The sequence below is a fragment of the Typopeltis vanoorti genome, chromosome 8 (assembly GCF_054136105.1).
Source record: "Typopeltis vanoorti isolate ZY-2024b chromosome 8, IOZ_Tvanoo_1.0, whole genome shotgun sequence".
NCBI lineage: Eukaryota > Metazoa > Arthropoda > Arachnida > Uropygi > Thelyphonidae > Typopeltis > Typopeltis vanoorti.
In genome coordinates, this window is record NC_143556.1 from 106,188,670 (window position 1) to 106,210,845 (window position 22,176).

Sequence of the window (22,176 nt, forward strand, 5' to 3'; positions counted from 1 at the left end):
TTCAATGGAGCAGTCATTTCTAAGCACATGTCCTCAAAACTCACGGTGAAATCCCATCCATTCCATTGCTTTACTAACATTCTCACAATAGTCAGTATTTGAAAGACAATATCCTTTTGCATTTCTAAACCTCGACCCCTCCCCCATATAGTGTTGAAACCTATTTCTCAAAGATGAAATAACAGCGTAAAGTGATCATTAAACAACTTCACTATGTCTTCTGCATAAGTCATTCTACTCCCATTTTTGTCTAACAATTTCATTCTTCCACAATAGTTTCTTCTTCTACTTGTCACATAGTGAAAAAATTCCTCTAGATTTTGCTTGGATCTCAAGGCTAATCTCTTCTCATATTCAATTTTTGTCTTATCATTCTAGTCATTTTCCTAGCTTGAGTCTTATATTCATCAAACAACTGCACTCCACCCCTCTCCTTATTTATTTTATTTTTTTTTATAACCTCCTTTTCATCTGGAAGTTCCAGTTTGATATTGTTTGTCACACATTATTCTAATATCTTGTTCTCTTTTTCATTCATGCAATAGTGCAATTGCTGCTAATAAATTTTTCTTCACTTGTTCCCATGCACTGGTGATAACTTGCCTTTCCAATTTTTCCACCTATGGAACTACCCCAAGCTTTCTGAGATTATTTTCTGCATGTGCCTTATAATTCCACATAAATTCCTTTCTTCACAACACACTGACAGATTGCGCGTATACTGATCCCTCAAAATCATATCGTCATTTTCTCTCTTTCTCTCCAGCTGGTGCAGGAATGACATTTTGAAAATTTATGATCCAGATTGTTACTTCCACTACATGGTGCCTATAAGGCATTTGTACTCCAAGAATTCGAGAAATTTCATTCCCATATTGCTGCATGCTGTTTCCGCTTTCCAGTTTATACTACTGTAGTTACGAGGGTGGTCTGAAAAGTTCTTGACCTTAACCATAGATGGCAACACTATCCAAAAGATTTTTTTTTCTAAGTTGGTACATCTGTCATAAGCATCCATGGGAAATTCCAAGTCATTCTCTCGAGTAGTTTGTTTTATACAGCTGTCTGAAGCAAAAGTGTTGTCTGTATCTCTTGAAATGGATAAAATTGATAAAAGGTTTAACACCAAAAGAAATTCATTCGAAGTTCATAAAAGTTTATGGGCACGCTTCTCCTTCATTTTTGACAATTAAGAAATGGGCTGCCGAGTTTAAATGTGGCCGTACCAGCCTTGAAGATGATTCACGTGAAGGACGTCTAAAAAGTGTAACAACACCAGAAATCATTGACCAAGTGCACGATATGGTATTGGATGACCGGCGAGTCAAATTGTAAGAAATTGCTGAGACTATAGGCATTTCAAAAGAACATGTAGGATATATTTTGCATGAAGAATCGCAAATGAAAAAGCTTTGTGCAAGATGGATGCCATGCTTGCTCACAGCAGATCAAAAATGCACTCACATGAAAATCTCTGAACAGAGCTTGGAGCATTTTAACAAGAATAAAAGTGATTTTATGTGTCGATTTATTACTATTTATTACTTGGATTCACCATTACACAGCAGAATCCAAACAGCAGTCAAAACAGTGGACAGGCGTCTGTTGTTCAGCACCAAAGAAGACAAATTCGGTTCCATCAGCAGGAAAGGTCATGGCATCACTGTTTTGGGATGCTGAAGGCATTTTGTTTATGAATTATCTTGAAAAGGGTAAAGCAATAACCAGGGAATATTATTCTGATCTTTTAACCGGACTAGATGAAAAAATTCGTGAGAAAAGACCCATTTTGCAGAAGAAAAAAATCATCTTTCATCAGCAATGCACCTGCCCACAAAGGTGTTTTGGCAATGGGAAAATTAAGGGATCTGTACCATGAATTGTTGGAACATCCACCATATTCCCCAAATTTGACTCCCTCTGACTTCTATCTCTTCCAAAAACTAAGACTCTTCCTCGCTGGTCAGCGTTTTTCTTCGAATCAAGAGGTCATCGCAGCTGTAGAGGGGTATTTTTCAGATCTTACTCAGAACCACTACAGGGATGTGATAATGGCACTGGAGCATTGCCGGAATAAATGTATTAGTCTTAAGGGAGAATATGTTGAAAAATAAAAATAATTTTGAAATTCTAAATTTGTTTTTTCATTGTTAGACCGAGAACTTTTCAGACCACCCTCGTAAAATCTCTCATAGCAATTACTCATTTTAAACTGGCCAAACTCAATTTGCTAAACATTTCCTGCAACTCAAACTCTGTGTTCCCTAGCCTATAGGAGCATCTGTCCTGTTCACCCCATCTTACACCATAAACTCTCAAAACTGTTGTGCCATTTCTTTCCAAATCTAATGCTATGGTAATGTGCTGCATATGGAACAACCATATGCAGCACATTACCATTGCCTTTGGCCTCCTCATCCTACTGAAATGCACTACTCTTCCCTTTCTATTTCTGGCAGCATATCATCTTCTGTTAACAATGATTCACTGATTCCAATAGTTTTTGGACCAACTGAGGCTACCATTTCCACTAATTTGTTTCTTTATTCCTGATACTCTTGGTATTTGTATAAAAACATCAGTGCATTGCTGGTATTTCTATACCTATTATTATTCTTTCCAGACTGCATTTATTTACCCTGCATAACACTACATGTTCTCCCATCTCCTGAGTGTTTATCACCACAAGAGACCATCCACTCCGGCAACTCTAGTTTTCCTGCACTAATACTCTTCCTTGCCCCAAGAAGAACATTCTCTCCAGATGTTTGCATCATCCTTCATTTAAATACATCCTATCTTGTGCATACATCTCTCTCTCTCTCTTATCCTCTGATGTGCTCCAAGCATCCACATAATCCAAGCCTCTCTTTCAACACATTCTTGCTGTCATCTCATTCATTGTTGATGCTTGCTCATCTCTGCATTATCATATCTAGGTAACATGCTTGCTATCTTCCCTCTCATGCTCTTCTTCTGTACAACCTCAAGCATAAATCACAGGTCTCTCACCACCCAATTGATGCTCCCTCACAGATCATTTGTACCCACCATCAGGTCATCTCATCCACTCATTCATTTTGCTTAATTGCTATAGTCCCATTCTCTATTGTGCTTCTAGGCAAGCACTTCTCTAGCATTCTGTTTTGCACACCATGAATTATTGAATCTTCATACAAAACATCTCTCAATGCTCTATTCATTTTTTGCTCACTCTTTCATGTTGAGCCCATACACGTGAGATTGGTTGATCAACCTATACTACATTAGTCCCGTGTATGGGTAGTGCGTTGAGAAAGGGGGGTACTTGTTCGCATTTGTTTAAATGACTGTATATTGTATTCCTTAGGGAACATGACAGAGGAAAGACTGTTCCACAGTACAGCAGTTGCAGGGATGAAGAAAAGGAAAAGAAACATGTTCTGCAGGTTTCCAGGTGCACTGTGAACGGATGTTGAGAAGCATCTGCACGTGTTCCGATGAGCTTAGTACTAAGTGAAGGAATTATTGATTCTGTTTCAGATGAACATTTTCCATGGAAATATTTGTAGAATACACATATTGTTGCAGAGACCAATCATCTGTGCAAAAGTGGAGGTAGTGAGTTGGTAAGAGATGGATCATTAATAACTCTAATTGCTCTTCTCTATATTGAGTCAAGTATTTCCAGGAAGCTTTTAGGGCCGCACCCCATATGTGAGAGCAGTATTCAATAGCTGGGCAGATTTGTGATTTGTATAAGGTTAACAGCTATTCAGGTGTGAAGTAATGTCTTGAGCAAAACAGAAATCCTAGATTTGTTAGAAGCTGAGGATGCAATGGATGTGCTGTGTTTATGCCAGGAGAGGCTTGGTGTCAGGGTAATTCCAAGAAGAGAAATCTCAAACTGTCTGGAAATTTGGGTGGTGTCAAAGATAATACTGGAAAAAAATGGTTCTTTTTTATGAGAAATAAGACAGTACTGGATTTTATTAGCATTGAAATTGACTAGGTTATCTGAACCCCCCCCCCATTTGAGAATGGCTTGGAATTCAGAATTGAGGGCGATGATGGTTGACGTTCTGTAGGTTGAGGTTGAGTTGCTTAGAGTAAGGTTTATTAAATAAAAGGGAGGAGTGCAATGTGCTGTCATCTGCAAAACTGTGTATTGGGTTGGAGATTAGCTGAAGTAGGTCATTGATATATTATTATTATTATTATTATTATTATTATTATTACGAGCAACTCCAGGGAGTCCTTAGACTCATCGAAGGAGGCCCCAAATCATGTTCATCACAACTATTCAAAATTCACACAGTATCTATCATACCTTGCCTTAAACTCATTCACTGTACAGCAATCACTACAGACTCTGGCAGCTTATTCCACCCATTCACCACTCTAAAAGTAAAGAACCCAGCTCTAACACCCTTACTAACCACACTCTTGCCCAGCTTCCATGGATGTCCCCTAGTCCTCCCACCACCAGCCCTGTTCTCAAAAATATCTTCTGAATTAATTTTATAGAATCCCTTCAGTAATTTGAATGTCTCAATCATATCTCCCCTCCTTCGCCTATCAACCAATTTCTTCAACCCACAAATCCTCAACCTGTTCTCATAAAGTTCATTCCACAGACCTGCTATCATCTTGGTCACTCGCCTCTGGATCCTCTCAACCTCCTCCCCATCAAGAAGAAACCTAGGTGACCAAATCTGGGCACAGTAGTCGAGACGGGGTCTTATCAAGGCTCAATACAGAGGAACAATAACATGCTTGACTCTGCTCGTCAACGTATTCTTCAGCAACCAAGTGATTTGATGAGCTGATTTGGCCACTTTTGCAATGTACCCCCTAAACTTCAACTCCTTATCCACCAACACTCCTAAATCTCTTGCCTCATCAATTTCCTGGAGTACAGTTCCACCAATGTAGTAAACTGCTGCTAATATTTTCACCCCAAAATGTATAACCTTACATTTTGCCACATTAAATTGACATCCATTCTCCTTAGCTGAGACCTCCAATCTATCCAAATCATCCTGCAAAATTTTGACATCATCTGCATTCACTATTTCCCTACCCAACTTTGTATCATCCGCAAACAAATGAACTGTTCCTCTCAGATCCTTTCCTATATCATTAATGAACAAATTAAACAGCAGTGGTCCAAGAACAGATCCTTGTGGCACACCACTAGTCACAGGCTGTCTTTTGGACTCTACTCCTGAATAAACCACTCTCTGATATCTCTCCGTCAACCACCCTCCTATCCATCTCACCAACCCTACATCCATCCCCATATGCTGCATTTTACTGATTAGAATTCCATGTGGTATCCTGTCAAAGGCCTTAGCAAGGTCCAGTAGAATCACTGTAAACCCATTACCCTTATCCAGTTCAGCCGTCACTGTGTTATAATACGTGAGCAATTTACTGAGGCATGACCCACCCTTCACAAAACCATGCTGTCCTGGATACAGTATCCCATTTTCATCTATCCAATCTTGTATTTTCCTCTTGACTATTTTCTCAAAGACCTTGATAACGATTCCTGTTATGCTGATTGGCCGGTAATTTTCAACAGAAACCTTGGAACCACCTTTATGCAGCGTAACTATTTTCCCCTCCTTCCACTCCCTTGGGACTGATCCCGACCAGAGGCTCAAATTAAACAAAATGGTCAAGGGCACTGACAATTCTTTAGCCACTTCATGTACGACACGAGCTGGTATACCATCGAATCCCACAGATGTATTGACATTGAGGTTCTGTAATAGACTATTTACCTCTACTTCATTCATCACAATTCCAGTATAAGCTGTTCTTTCTTTCATTCCTGCAATATCACCACCTGGATGATATACTCTTGCAAACTGCTCGCTCAGTAATTCCACTATATCAACTGATTCCGTTACCTCCCTACCATTGTCATTCTTTAAAATCATTCTGCCATATATATTTTTTCTTTTACTTGCAACATATTGAAAAAACTGTTTGGGATTCTCTTTTGCCTGCATGGCCAATATTCTTTCATAATCTGCGTTTTCTTTTCTTACCACCCTTGTTACCTTTCTGGCCTGAGCTTTATACTGTTTCTGCACCTGCTGGTCACCTTTCTCCTTAAGCTCAAGCTTAATAGTGTTATTCATCCATTTAACCCTTACATGATTTATTATTCGGACTTTTGGTATACAGTCAACCATTGCCTCCTGCAAACACTTCTTAACCACCTCCCATGCACTATCAACATCCAGCCCTTGCAGTTTTACATGCCATAGCACTGAGCCAAGCACGCTCCTAAACTTGTCATACTTACCAGCCCAGTAATTCCACATGTACCCTGTCTTAATTGTAAATTCCACTCCTTTAGCCACCTCTCAAGTCATGACCTTATGATCACTCTCACCATTTGGTGGCAACATGGTCTTGTTTGTTACAGCCACATTCTCAGATGCGATTACTAGGTCAAGCATTCTCTTCCCCCCTAGTATTTTCCATTACATGCTGTCGCAGATAGTTGTCCTTTAATAACCGCATAAAATCCAATTTCTTCCTCACATGTGCCCTCTCCTCCTTCCAGTCAATGTTACCATAATTGAAATCACCCATAATAATTACCCTCCTTCCGCTTATTTCTTCTATTTGCCTATGCGTACTATCCCCACCATCGATTCCATCACCTGGTCTATAGCAGGCACCCAATTGTATATTTTGTTCTGCTAGCCTCTATGTCACACCAGATAGCCTCAAATGTGCTCTTTTTCTCTAGTATAATAACACTCCTCCCTCTTTTTATTCTCCCTGTCACTCCTGAACACGCTTTACCCATCACATTCAATCCCACTAGCTTTATCATCTTCTGTCAGCCTTATAGCAGAAACAGGGTTGGTGAGAGGATAGAACATTGTGGATCCCCAGCATTATTTTGGTGAGAGGATAAGGAACCATCCACCATCATCACCACACATATTGTGCATCCAGACAGAAAGCTGGCAATCCAACTACAATGTCTTGAGACAGACGAAAGACAACTTGCTTAGTAAGCCCTTGTGCCTGACCAGGTCAAACGCCTTGGAGATATCATGCAACCACTTCAGATTTGCCAAAATTCTCCATGGCATTTGTGCAGAGATTGGTGACATATGTGAGCAGAACTCCTATTGATCAGCAGCAATGGATTCCATTGCTGCTGATCAATAGGATCAGCATAAACTGGCAGTCGTTTATTAGGTGGGTACCTTCAAGGTACTGCAGGAGTTTGGAACTGAGGATATTTTTCCATTACTTTAGACAGGACTGAGTTGAGCGAGATAGGGCGGTTATTGGATAGCAATGACTTATTGCCCTTCTTAGGAATGAGTTGAATACAGGCCAATTTCCAGGCTGTGGAATAGATACAAGTGGAGTAAGACTCTATATACAGACGACATAGGATGGGAGTCAATTCTGGTGCACAAACTTTCAAAACAATTGGAGGAATGCCATCAGGTCCAGGAGACTTTTGTGTGTCTAATTTGGACAGTATTTTTCTGATCTCTTTCTGGCAAAAGGATATAGTGGGCATTGTATGGTGCACATCTGGAATGGTTGGGGGACATTTACCATTGTCAATTATGCATACATTGGAAGCAAAGTGTGAGGCCATTAGATTGGCTTTTTCTGTAGATGATAATGCAATAGAGCCATCTGGGTATGATAGGGGTTGGAATAGTGTTGGGCAGAAGTTACAGTTTTTGCCCAATACTTTCGCAAGATACCAAAAGGCTCAGCTGACATTAGGACAGGCTACTAATTTCCTGCTTTTTTGCTCTTTTGATCTCTGTTTTGGAAACATTGTGTTTTGGCATCTATTTTGGGCTTGAGTATAAGCTCTAAAGGAGGATGGTGTTCTTGATTTGAGCCAATTATGGTATGTTTGGTTTTTTCATTTGAACAGCCTTGGCACATCTTTTGGAAAACCAGGGTTTAGTTATGGAATGGCAGGTCAAAGTACTGAGGGGAATGTATGCTGGTGAGGATTACTTTCGTTATATGTTCAGTGCATATGTTTTGGTTGGAAGGCCAGAAGTAATAGTCTAACCATGGGAATGAGGCATAGAAGTTGCAGAGGCTGCCTCACTTGGCACTGTTATAATGCCTAACTACTTTTGTATGGGAGTGACTGTGTAAACATTGTTGCATGGGGGAGGAGATGAGTACTAGATTGTGGTCAGAATTACCTAGGGAGTCCACTACATTCACTGTGTATTTGGAAGAGTCATTGGTGAGGAAGAGATCTAGGGTGTTTGGAGAGTGGTTCAGGTCACTTGTATCCCTCTCTCTCTCTCTCTCTCTCTCTTTCTCCTTGCACTACCACATACTACTAAATAAACTTAAATTTATAGAACAAAGCTCTACTACAATAGCTGTGGAATGTTATTTAATATATATTCTGTGTGCATTATATTTTCATCTGTCTTTCTACTCAATGTATAGTATAACTTTTACTCAATAGGTTTTGAGGAGCTCAAAGAGGAATTAGGTTCTTCAAGAGAAGTTTCAATGCAAAAAACAGTGCCACTGGATGTCTTTAGTGAGGAGCCAATTGCAGTGAAGGTAAAATAATATTTTTAAATTTATTTCTATTCACAAGAGGTTAACATTTACTGCATAGTGTTAATAAATAACTAAGTAATTTACTAACTCTGTTAGTAATCAGAAGTTATGACATGACAATATACAAATAAAACAACACAACAAATAAAAATTGTATTAATGTATTACACCCGACAAGAAGTTATATTTTTATTTTCACCCTTGTTTTATTTCATTTTATTTTATTTCATACGCAAAACTTTGCATATGAAATATATTTATGACTTGGCTATGTGTATACAGAGAGAAATTATACAGCACAGAATGCTTCCTTCTCAAGGCATTATGATTGAAAGTCACTGTTGAGACAGACTAGTTTAAACCTTTACTGAGTTGACAATTGGTTCAGAAAAAATCTACCAAAAGAATATCAAAAGATTTCATCCAGTAGAACTCTATTAGCATTATGAGAAACTACTGTTCTTCATAGAAATTTTGGGATGCTATGGGTTCTCAGTTATGTTGGTTTTCCTTCCAGATAGCACATTGTGAAACTCTAATTCAGCAGGGATTATGTTCCCACAAAATGGAGAAATAGTGTGCAGTGGTTTTGAGGCAGTATGTTTGAAGTAGAGGTCAACAGGAAGAGCTATTCAGCTAGATGATGCTGCTGCTGCTGTAGGTCAGGGAATGTGGAGGATGCAAATGAAGAAATGTATAAGCAACTTGGGTTAGCAAACAAAGGTAGGTTGATCATTGTGGGTGTTTTTAATTGTGGTAATCTGGGATAAAGAGACGGTGAGAGCTAGAATACAGAAGTCGATAACAGCAGTATTCGCTATGATGCTCAGCATAGGTTAATTAGAGGGAGGGGTCATGATTTACCAATTTACTTATGTGCTACAAGTTGACAAATGTACTGAATGCATAAAATACATATGTTGTGATATACTTCGATTTGCAAGTTGCATATGGATGTGCAGTATCCTAAACAAGGAAGTCATTAGTGGTGTGATGCAGGTTCTGTTTTTGAGCCCACTGTTGCTTAACTTGTATATTAATGACACTGGACTGGTTTAATTGAATATACACAATTCTTTGCAGATGATGCAAAATTATGGAGAATTATGATGAGTCATGCAGATATTGTGTCCTGAAGGATTTGATTAGACTGTATTATTCAACAAGTGAATGGAATTGTCATTTCTTTGTTACAAAGTATTATTATTATTATTATTATTGTTGTTCCGGGAAACTCCAAGGAGTCGACAGACTCATCGAGGGAGGCCCTAACATCATGTCTGGAACAACTATTCAACATTCACACAGTATCTATCATATCTTGCCTTGAACTCATTCACGGTCGTAGCACCCACAACAGACTCTGGAAGCTTATTCCACTCATTCACCACTCTCCAAGTAAAAAACCTAGCTCTAACACCCTTGTCAACCACGCTCTTGCCCAGCTTCCATGCATGGCCCCTAGTCCTCCCACCACCAGTCATATTTTCAAAAATATCTTCTGGATCAATCTTATAAAAACCCTTCAGTAATTTGAATGTCTCAATCATATCACCCCTCCTTCGCCTATCGTCCAATTTCTGCAACCCACAAATCCTCAACCTATTCTCATAAGGGTCATTCCACAGACCTGCTATCATCTTGGTCACTCGTCTCTGGACCCTCTAAACTTCCTCCCCATCACGAAGAAACCCCGGTTCCCATAACTGGGCACAGAAGTCCAGATGGGGTCTTATCAAGGCTCGATACAGAGGAACAACAACTTGCTTCTCCCTGCATGTTAAAGTATTTTTCATAAGCCAAGTGATTTGGTGAGCTGTTTTAGTTACTTTTGCAATGTGTCCCCTAAACTTCAACTCCCTATCCACCAGCACTCCCAAATCCCTGGCCTCATCAATCTCCTGGAGTACGGTTCTACCTATGCGATATACTGCTGCTATTCTTTTCACCCCAAAGTGCATAACCTTACACTTTGCCACATTAAACTGACATCCATTTTTCCTAGCCCAGTCCTCCAAACTATCCAAATCATCCTGCAAAATTTTGACATCCTGTGCACTCACAATTGCTCTACCCAACTTTGCATCATCAGCAAACAAGTGAACACTTCCTCTCAAATCCTTTCCAATATCATTGATGAACAAATTGAAAAGCAGTGGTCCAAGAACAGAGCCCTGCGGCACTCCACTGGTCACAAGACGTCTTTTTGACTCCACTCCTGAATAAACCACTCTCTGGTATCTCTCCTTCAACCACCCTCTATCCTTCTTACCAACCCTATATCTATCCCCATCTGCTCCAGTTTACTGATTAGGGTTCCATGTGGTATCCTGTCAAAGGCCTTGGCAAGGTCAAGTAGTATCACTGTAAACCCATTACCCCTATCCAGTTCAGCTGTCACTGTGTTATAAAACGTGAGCAAGTTACTAAGGCATGATCTACCCTTCACAAAACCATGTTGTCCCCCATACAATATCCCATTTTCATCTATCCAATCCTGTATTCTTTTCTTGACTAATTTCTCTAAGACCTTGACAATGATTCCTGATATGCTAATCGGTCAGTAATTTACAACAGCGGTCTTGGAATCACCTTTATGCAGTGGAACTATTTTCCCCTCCTTCCACCCGCTCGGGACTAACCCGGACCCGAGACTCAAATTAAACAAAATGGTCAAGGGTACTGACAATTCATTAGCTGCTTCTCATACTACACGAGCTGGTATACCATCCAACCCCACAGATGTATTGACATTGAGGTTATGCAATAGACTACTCACCTCCACTTCATTCACCACAATTCCCGTAAAATCTACTGGTTTATTCGTTTCTGCAATGTCACCACCTGGATGATATATTCTTGCAAAGTGCTCACTCAATAACTCAGCTATCTCAACTGATTCAGTTACTTCCCTACCATCAGCATTCTTTAAAATCATTCTGCCATGTACATTTTTCCTTTTACTTGCTACATATCTAAAAAATTGTTTAGGATTCTCTTTAGCCTGCATGGCCAATGTTCTTTCGTAATCCTTTTTTGCTTTTCTTACCACACTCGTCACCCTTCTGGCCTGCGTTTTATACCGTACATGTGCCTGCCGGTCACCTTTCTCCTTAAATTCCCTCCATAGTTGTTTCTTTTTTTGCAGCTCAAGCTTAATGGTGTTATTCATCCATATAACCCCTACTTGTTTTATTATTCGGAACTCTAGGTATACAGTCAGCCATTGCTTCATGCAAGCACTTCTTAACCACCTCCCATGCACTATCAACTTCTAGTCCTTGCAGTTGTACATGCCATGGCACTGAGCCAATCAAACTCCTAAGCTTGTCATACTTTCCAGCCCGATAATTCCACATGTACCCTGTCTTAATTGAAAATTCTACACCTTTAGCCACCTCCCAAGTCAAGACCCTATGATCACTCTCACCGATTGGTGGCAATGTGGTCATATTTGTTACAGCCAAATCCTCAGATGTAATTACTAGGTCAAGCACTCTCTGACCCCAAGTATTTTCCATTACATGCTGTCGCAGATAGTTAACCCTTAATAACCGCATAAAATCCAATTCCTTCCTCCCGTGTGTCCTCTCCTCACTCCAATCAATGCGACCATAGTTGAAATCTCCCATAATAATCACCCTCCTTCCACTCATTTCTTCTATTTGCTTGTGCATACTGTCACCACCATCTTTTCCATCACCTGGTCTATAGCAGCACCCAATGGTATATTTAGTTCTGCTAGCCACAATCTCACACCAAATGGCCTCAAATGTGCTCTTTTCTCTATCCTGCAATTCAACTTCTATTCTCCTTGGCTGCAGCTCATCAGCTATCATCAACAATACTCCTCCCCCCATTTTATTCTCTCTGTCATTCCTGAACACACTATACCCATCACATTCAATCCCACTAGCTATATCATCTACAGTCAGCCATGTTTCAGTAATACCAATAACCTGTGGTCTGGAAGTACCAACCATGGCCAAAAACTCTTCCTTCTTGTTCCTAATACTCCTAGTATTAGTGTACATGAATTTAAGACCCCCATTAGCCCCAACCCTACCTTGATGCCTTATATTAACTATCCCACTCTTGTTTGTTGTCCTTATTTGCTCTAGCATATTATATTCATTCTTACATTCAACTGCCTCCCTAAGGACTGTATATCTACTCTCCCCCCTTAACGAATCTAGTTTCCCTGAATTTGCACATCCACTACATTCAGCAACACTTTCTCAAGTCTCCTTACACCATAACCATTCAAATGCAAGCCATCCATCTTATATAGATCCTTTCGCCCATCAAACTCACTCCACACGTCCACAAATTCCACACCACTCGTCATACATAACCCACGCATAAAGTCATTCGCAATTATGGCCCTCCTTTTAAACATTTCACTGTCATACAGTGGCAAAAGACTAATCATTCTAACTCTCTCACTCTTTTCTTTTGCTACCTCAAACAATTCATTCAGGTCTTCTATCATTTCCATTTTATCTCCTTTCAAATCATTCGTGCCTGCCACAACAATCATTTCTTTCACCCTTTCCTTTTGCTCTCTAATAGACTCAGTTACATCCTTTATGGTCGCACCAGGTTGGTACGATTTTGTCAAATCCTCTACTAACACACCTCGTACTAATGAGTCTCCATACAGCACTCTATCCTTCATTTTGTTCATGTTCACATTCATACGCCTATTTTTCCTGTCATACCTTTTATTATTGGTTGGTTCATTCAGTCGACTTTTGTTCATGCACTCTAGCTGCTGTTTTGCCCTTTCTATTGCACCATTCAACAACGTGATCTCATTCAATGCATCTATCTCATCTTTTTTATTCTCTGAGAAACCATTAATACTATCATTCACACTTTCTACATTCACACTCTCATAATTCTCATGTACAACCTTGCCGTTTCTTGTCATATCGCTATTTTCTTCATTCTGAAGTTCGACAAAAATATCACACTCACGATCCGAAATACACTTCAATTCCTCATTCTCCCTACATTTTCTACACACATTCAATCCTTTAGTATAGGATTCTGAAGTTTGGTTTATAAGGATGGGATGTAAAGTGTGCACTCACTGGAGAAATTTTGAAGGAGCTAGAAGAGATGAGAGACCTGAGAGAGTAGTGGACAGAGATCTGAAGTTTGGAGGTCACACAGCACAAGTCGTGAAGTCATCACATCAGATTGTGCACATTGTCAGTTGGGTTTCATGGGAATGAGGATATATTAGAAAGGATTCAGAGAAGAATGACTAAAGGTATAATAAATTTAGTTTAATCCTTTATCCAAGTGTAAGCAAACAAAGTTTGCACCTGAAGTATCTTCAGGACTGAGGCAACTCGTAGTAAAGGAGGACCAAGCTCTCATCACTCCTTGTCTCAGTATCTCCCATAATGCAAAGCACATCTCCTTGCGGACATGTATAATGCTATGCATTAAGGGAAGGGCCACTACCCAGACTAGTTTCGACCTTTATTGAGGTCTCGTCAGTGGGCGCCAGACCCAGAAGTGGTGATACTAAGACAGAAGCAATGGAAAGGTCATATTTACTCATACGAGTTGCCAAGAGGTGTACCACCTTATTATTAAATTACTCTGGATTTAGAGAAAGATATTGGAAGAGCTCTGGTCCACCTTTACTAGGAGTTGCCTCAGTCCTGAAGATACTTCAGGTGCAAACTTTGTTTGCTTACACTTGGATAAAGGATTCACCTAAATTTATTATAGTCTAACCAATTGAAAATAAACTTCCAATGACTAAGGGGTATAATTGTCTTTCAAATGTGAGAATAAGGGGTATGAAAAGAGATTAAGTGAATACAGTTTGCAGAGATTCTTGAAATGGATGGGAAGATCATATATTATTGATACATATAAGCTGTAACAACATTGTTGCCAGATTAAAGTGGAAGAAATTTTTCGGATAATGGAAGATAGGGATAAAACAAAAAGCCATTGCTAGAACTCAGCTATGAAGATATAGATTGAAATAAGGAACGATTGTATGGCAGAAAGAAAATGAAATTTATATGCTAAAAGATAATTACTTGAACCAGCATGTGATAGAGGGAAGTCGGAATATGAGAGTCCTTTATCTGGTCATAGAATCAGATTTTTTTCCATAACCAAAGTAACCCACATTGCCTATCATTGGTAAAAGTGATCATGCAGTCTTAACTTGAAAGGTTGCAAACATGTGGAATTTTCAGTTAAGAAGGAGGAGTGTAAATGGAACAGATAAATAGGGCAGATGATTATGACAAGCTCAAGAGGCAGCTTGAAGTAGTGCCATGGTATAAGTATCTGCAAGTGAAGGATGTTAGCAGTTCATGAGAAATAGTCCAAGGATATTAGAAAGAAACAATACCAGACTGTGTAACCAAGATCAGGAGAATAAATTATGCATGTTTTCGATGGATGAGTAGTACCATTAAGCAGGTGCTCCGAAAAAAGAATGTTGTGGAGGATATATATAACGAGAATGATGACTATTATGCTAATATGCAGTACAAGACTCAGGGGAAAAAAAAAGTGACTAGTATAGAAAGGGAAGGCAAAATCATAATTATGAGAAGAAATTAGAATAGCATGCCAAAGAATGTTCTAAAATGTGATTATATATGGGCAGCATGGCTTTGTGATGGGTCAGCCATGCCTTATAATTTACTAACTTTTTTATAATAGAGTGACAGCTGATTCTAGAAATGGAGGAGGAGACTCCATTTCTAGAATGATACTAGATTTTACAAAGGCATTTTACAGGATACAATATTGAACTGTATTATACAAGTTGGGTACACTTGTGGATGGATGCGAAACTGATGATATGGAAGGGTGGCTGATATACCAAAGAATAGTGTATGGAGGGACAGAGGTGACTAGCAGTTTGCACAAGGTTCTATGTTTGGACTGCTACTGTTTAATTTGTATACAAATGATATGGAGTATGATCTAAAGAAAAATATTCAAGTGTTTGCTGATAATGCAAATTTAGGTAATGGTTAATCAAAACAATGTATAGAGCTTGCAGAATGATTTAAATAGGCCATACAATGAAAACAAAGATTACAAGCTGTGTACCACATGGATAAAGCTGTAATTAATAAAGCTAGTGATTCAGGGATTGTCAGAGTTCATACTGCTAAGATGGCTAGTTACTCATACGATTAATTGGCTATTGAAGAACACACTAACAATAGAGATAAGGCAGTTACCAGTCCTCTTTATAAGGCCTTAATGCATCCAAGTCTGAATTACTGCACTCAAGTCTGGCCACCTCAGGATGAGGAAGTGGTGCAGTGGATCCAGAGGCAAGTGATAGAATTTCTATCCAGAGGCATAGATAGAAAGTTTGCATGCTGATAGGTGGAAAAGAGGGTATATGAAAATAACATTTAAGTTACTATAAGGGTTTTATTGGATTGATGCAGAGGAAATATTTCAAAACAAGAGATCAAGAGAATAAGAGTAAGAGTGTTAGTTAGCAGGGATGCAAGAATTAGATTTTTTTTTGCTTGGAAAGTGGAATGGGTTGCCAGATTTTTTAGTTGTAAGTGCATTGTTTGTCAAAAAGAGGTATGATGGATATTGTGTGGATAGTTTGTTTCACCCATGATGAGTCTTTGGACTCCATGGAGATATCCACACAATAATAATGATTAAAAAACAATATATATATATATATATATATTATTTAAGTATGATATTCATGTTTTCAGGAACCAGATTCAGTTCAAGAAACATCTAGTGAAACTGGGTCCGGCTTAGCAGAAGAATTAAAATCTCAAGATGAAGGTAAATCAAACAAAGAAATGAATAGATAAGTAAAATATATACAGCAATCTCTCAATCTGGGCTTTGCATAATTGACTCCTCAATTGTAACCATCTACTCTATAGTATGATATAGCTAATCACTTTTAATTATGTACTCTGAGTTATCTGACCACCAAATTGGATTTTCCGGTGCAATTCAATAATTGAGAGATTTCTGTATATAAGTAATTAAATAAGATCCTCAAGTCATGTGTAATCTCTCTCTCTCTCTCTCTCTCTCTCTCTCTGTCCTCAGGGATTGTCAGATATACACACATATACATTACCAGTAATAGCATGCATTGACAATAATAAAAGTACTATATCCAAGTGATCTTATCAAGGCCTTGTAAAGAGGCAAAATGCCTTCCTTATTTTTATAAGTCAATGTTTGTTTCAGCATTGCCATTATTGTTTGAGTTATATTTACAATTTTTGCCATATGATCAAGGAACTTCAACTTACTGTCTACGAAAACTCCAAAATCCCTAGCCTCATTAGTTTTTTCAAGCATAATCACACAATATAATATGACATTGGATATCTAATCACACCAAAGTGGATAAACTTACATTTAACATTGAAATGATAACCATTTTCACATATCTGCAATTCCGTTGAAGTGATAACCATTTTCAGATGCCCGCAATTCCAGCCTATTCAAATCATTCTGCAAGTACTGCATATCAGCAGCAGCACTCTTGATCACCCTACCTATCTTTGCATCAGCAAATAGCTGTATGTTGCATGTCAAATCCTTCCCATTGTCATTAATGTACAGAATGAATAACAATGGACCAAGGACTGATCTTTGAGGTACACCACTGGTTACCTTGACTCTTGCACAGATTCTCAACTGCCATATACAACTTTTTTTAATCTGTCAGTCAGCCATCCTCTTATCCATGCCAATAGTTTATAAATAATCCAATCCCATATTATCCAATTTATGCAAATCTTCCATTCTGTATTCTATCAAAAGCCTTAGCAAAATCCAAAGGTATCGTGGTGTATTCATTCCCATTATCTAACTCAGTGGTAACATTATTATAGAATATGAGCAAGTAGCTAAAACATTACCTTCCTTTAGTAAACCCTTGCTGTTTGTTATAAACTAGAGATTCTCTGTCAACCCATTTCCGAATGCAAACTCTAACCAACTTTTCCAAAATCTTCACTACCACTTGTGAGATACTGATTGGTCGATAGTTGGATGCATTGGTCTTTGCACTGCCCTTGTGCAATGGGATTGTCATACATTCTTTCCCCTCCTATGGAATCTTCTCTGTTTTGAGACTCAAATTATATATCCTGGTCAAGAGAACAGCCAGTTCAGCTGAACACTCTTTTAGCTTCCATGCTGATATCCCATCAGTTATAGTAGAAGCGATGTCTTAGTGTATTCTAAAGATCAAATAAGGTAGGTATGAAATAGATGAATTGAGAGATTAAGCATTCAATACAGAGAAGAAAAAAAAAGGCATTATGGACGCAACATAAGAGGAATGGTAATAATCAGTTCAATGAGAAATACAAAGAACTGGTAAGGAGGGGAAATCAGTTCGTAATGGTAGAAAAGGTTCAGTAAGAGCAACAGTTAACTAATTAAGCCAAAAAAAAATCATAGATAGTTCTTTCGATGTGTAGCAAGCAAAAATAAGAACAATTATGGTAATTGTTCTTATTTTTGCTTGCTACACAGCTGTCCTTATACCATTGGAAAAAATGGTATAAGGACAGCTGCTGTAGAGAATATAGTTGAGATATTTAATGAGTAGTTCATAGAGGTCTTTCATCCTTGTGAATGTGACATCATGGAGAATTTGAGAGCAGCAGATGAGGAGGAGGAGCAGAAGAGACTGGCTGTGAGTGAGTAAGAGGTATATGGGGAATTAAGCAAACTTGATATTAATAAGGCTGTGGGACTTGATGATATATCACTGCATATTTTGAAGGAATGTTCCAGGGAGTTGACACATCTGCCTTGACTTATTTGTTTAATTTGAGTCTGACATTGGATCACGTTCAAAGGAGTAGAAGGTAGGAAAGATTGTACTGCGTTGTAAAGGAGTTGACAGAAGTCAAGCATCAAATTTGTAGGCTGTGTGTCAGGTGTCGTGATTAAAGTGTTGTAAGGACTGGTGAGAATCAGTATCCAGAATTAGGTTGAAAACAATGGTGTTTATCTTTGATGGACAGTACGGGTTTGCTAAAGGAAGGTCATGTTTTAGTAATCTGCTTATTTATTACAATAAGGTGACAGCAACATTGGATGTGGGAGATGGATACACGGAGTATACTTAGACTATTAATAGATTATAACATGATAAGTTGATACTCAAAGCAGAGCGGATTCGGTTGGATATTAGTGTATTGGATTGGAGATTAGCTATCTGATATGTATCAGCAAGTTGTGTATTAGCAATATCCCAGAAGAGGAAAGTCACTAATGGTGTACCTTACAGTTCTGTTTTAGGGCCCTTGCCGTTTAACCTGTATTAATAGGTCTTTCACAATTTTAAAACCTTATATTTCGCAACATTGAACTGGTATTCTCACTCCCATGCCCATTCACTCAGTCTATTGAAGTCTTCTTGTAACCAATCCAACTAATCTTCATAGTTAGTATCAACTTTGCATCATTTGTAAACAACTATATATATCCATTTGTAAATGATGTAAAGTTGATACTAAGAGATACTAAAAATCTGATTCTATGAAGACTAGTTCAGATATTGTGGCCTTACAAGAAGACTTCAATAGACTGAGTGAATAGGCATGGGAGTGGGAATGCCAGTTCAATGTTGTGAAATATAAGGTTTTAAAATTTGGAAAACAAAGATGGCTTATAGAATTTACTCTTGGTGTGGATATATTGTTGGAGGTGGAAGTTATAAGAGATCTTGGGGTGATGGTGGATAAGAATCTAAAATTTAGAGGCCATATTACCAAAATTGTGAGGACAACACAATGAATTCTTGTAATGATGTACAGGACACTGACTTGTAGTAGTAGTAAGGGAATTCGAATTCCATTAGAATTCCATGGGTTTTCAAAAGTATGAACAAATGTTAGAGAGGTTCCAGAGGTAATTGACCAAAATAGTTTCTGATCTCTGGAATGTTGAATATGAAGAAAGGTTGAGATGATGCAGTTTGCACAGTCTAATGGATTGGAGGAAGAGGGGTGGTATTATAGATATGTACAAGTTAGAATGGAGTTATTATAGGATAAACATTGAAGAGGTTTTTTTTGTGAATTATTGTATAATGCATTACCTAAGAGTGTGGTATGTGCAGAGAATCTGAATTTCTTTAAGGTGCAGTATGATGAGCTGTGTTTATGGCAGAAGAGATTCCCTTGATGAATCTGTGACTCCATGGGGGGGGGGGTCTTAAGATAATAATAATAATCATGATAATATTAATTTTATTCTGTAGGTCTGAACTGTTTTCTTAAATCAGTCCTGTACATATTGGAACAATCCCTAAAAAAAAAAAAAAAAAAAAAAAGTCAGACAGAAGAGACATCAGAATTGTTGGATGCTCTTCTGGAGATTGATACCGAGAACCTGAAATTCTTTGGGAAAGCATTAGACATAATACATATAGGCCCAATGAGAAGAGGAAAGAGATGAATAGATCTGAGATTCAAAATATGATTTGAAAGAGAAGAAGATTAAAAAACTAGAGTGGCACAGAGAATCAAGAATATAACAGATTACATAGAAATCTTGGAAAGCACATAAGACAGGTTAAAGACAAAAATCATGTTAAGAAATGTGACGATATAGAGTACCACATAAGGAGGCTTACAATAGAACATTTGGGCTAGTTCATGAGCTTACACACAAGTTTTTGTCTATATTGAAGGTTATCAAGAATAGGAACAGTAGTAATGAAAGAAGAAGAGACCAAAAATAGATGGAAGGCGTGCTGTGAGGAATTCAGAAGAGAGTAAGGAAAATTTGCAAGCAACCATCCCCTAGTGGGGAAGGACTTCATGACAGAGCTGTTAAGGTACTTAATTTAGCCCCAAGTTTAGAAGGAATCTAGGAAGGGCTGATTAAACTGCTGGAGAGGGATAAGAATGTTCCATGGATAGTGAAGATATGAGGCGCAGGAGTGTCATAGCGATTTGAAGAAGTTTGTGTATAGCCAGCCTGGCTGGCCGAGTGGTTAGCATATCCGCTCTCCAGCCAAAAGGCTGCTGGTTCGAATCCTGCCATGGGCATGGATGTTTATGATTGTCTGTGGAAATACTAGTGGTAGTCGTCGTCGTCGGTAGATAGCGTTGGTGTAGTTGTGGTCAGTTGGTGGAGAGAGACCTGTAGAGTAGGTGCCCTCCCTCGATGAGTCTTTGGACTCCCTGGAGGTGTCTAATAATAATAATACTGCTGCACAAGTAGTGCAATGTCAAAGACTGAAAGAACTATAGAACTATTAACTTGATCTCTTGTGCCAGCAAGATTCTACTAAGAGTTACTCTAAATGCAGTTAAGGCCAAAATTAAGGCTGAGATCCTGAATAACTGGTTACAGAGATCAGAACGTTTGTCTCTTAAGAGTTAGACCTGCTTTCATGATGTGCTTCATTGACTAATCAAAACCATGTTCAGCATGCATCTGAAATTGTGGGTGGTTGTGATAGTAATGGACTTTCTTTAACACATGACCAGGTACATTGAGCAAGAGGTCACGATAAGAACAGGTGTAGAATTGACTGATTGGATTTAGAAAAGTGGGTTGGGGGAAAAGTGCCTACTTTCCCCCCCATCCCTTTGGCATCTGTACTGAGGACATCATATGTGTAGCATGCATTGGATAACCTGAAGACAGGAATTAGTATAGCTCAGCAGCCAAAGATACTCTAAATCTGTAGTTCTCCTCCATAATAACATAGAAGTAGAATGAATACTTGATGGGGTTAATGAGATAAGCAAGAGCAGAGGACTTAAACTCAGTCATAGGAAGATTATGTTTCTTGATGGAAGCACAGACAGACAAGGGCCAGAGATGTGTGTACCCCACTCACTCCTATTTTGAGAAGTCTCCCTGTCTATTCTTTCTATTTGTCAAAAGTATTTCAACTTTCTTCTATTGGTGCTCTCAAAAAGTCTCAAAGTCCTACTAATCCTGTAGAACCCATTCATTTGTCTACATTTCGATATAAAGAGCTGCTGATCAGAAGAATATTAGGAATGGCTAGGAAAGTAGTCAGAGACTTAGCTAACATCAGGAAAAAAAGATTCATCACTCCAGGAACAGACTTGGATTCTGAAAGATTTTGTAACTGCTTTCAAGATGTGATGTTACAGGAAACTGTTGAGTCTCATACATTGAAAGGTAGACAAATGAATGGATCCTAGAGGATTAGTAGGACTTTGAGACTTTTTAAGAGCACCAACAGAAGAAAGTTTAAATACTTTTGACAAATAGAAAGAATAAAAGGGAAGACTTCTCAAAACAGGAGTGAGTAAGTGAGTGATCTTCAGAGAGTTGAAGATTTATAGGACTACCTATACTGAGAATTTATGAAGCACCTCAGTGAGGTGCTTCATAAATTCTCAGGTTTTGAGGACAGAAGAGAAAACTCTTAATGATTTTTGTTTTTAATAACAGTTATCATTTCTCATAATCTGGTGAACACTCTTATGGTGTGTTCCAGATATTATGAGATTTAAACACAAATAAGATATTATGACTGGTTTCCAGACAACAAGTTTTTGGAAGCGTTGTTTATGGTGCATTGCTAATCAGACATGA

At 38.5% G+C, this 22,176-nt stretch overlaps 1 protein-coding gene across 10 annotated transcripts in view; it reads left to right on the forward strand.

Moving 5' to 3' along the window:
- The window catches only part of LOC150104251 (uncharacterized), a 1,804,220-nt gene that overhangs the window by 1,266,813 nt on the left and 515,231 nt on the right, over nt 1-22,176 (forward strand). For all 10 annotated transcript variants that reach the window (XM_090396244.1, XM_090396248.1, XM_090396245.1 and 7 more), the window contains exons 32-33: nt 8,477-8,577; nt 16,317-16,392. In XM_090396244.1, coding sequence (XP_090252370.1) covers nt 8,477-8,577; nt 16,317-16,392 — 177 coding nt within the window. The remainder of the gene's footprint in view (nt 1-8,476; nt 8,578-16,316; nt 16,393-22,176) is intronic.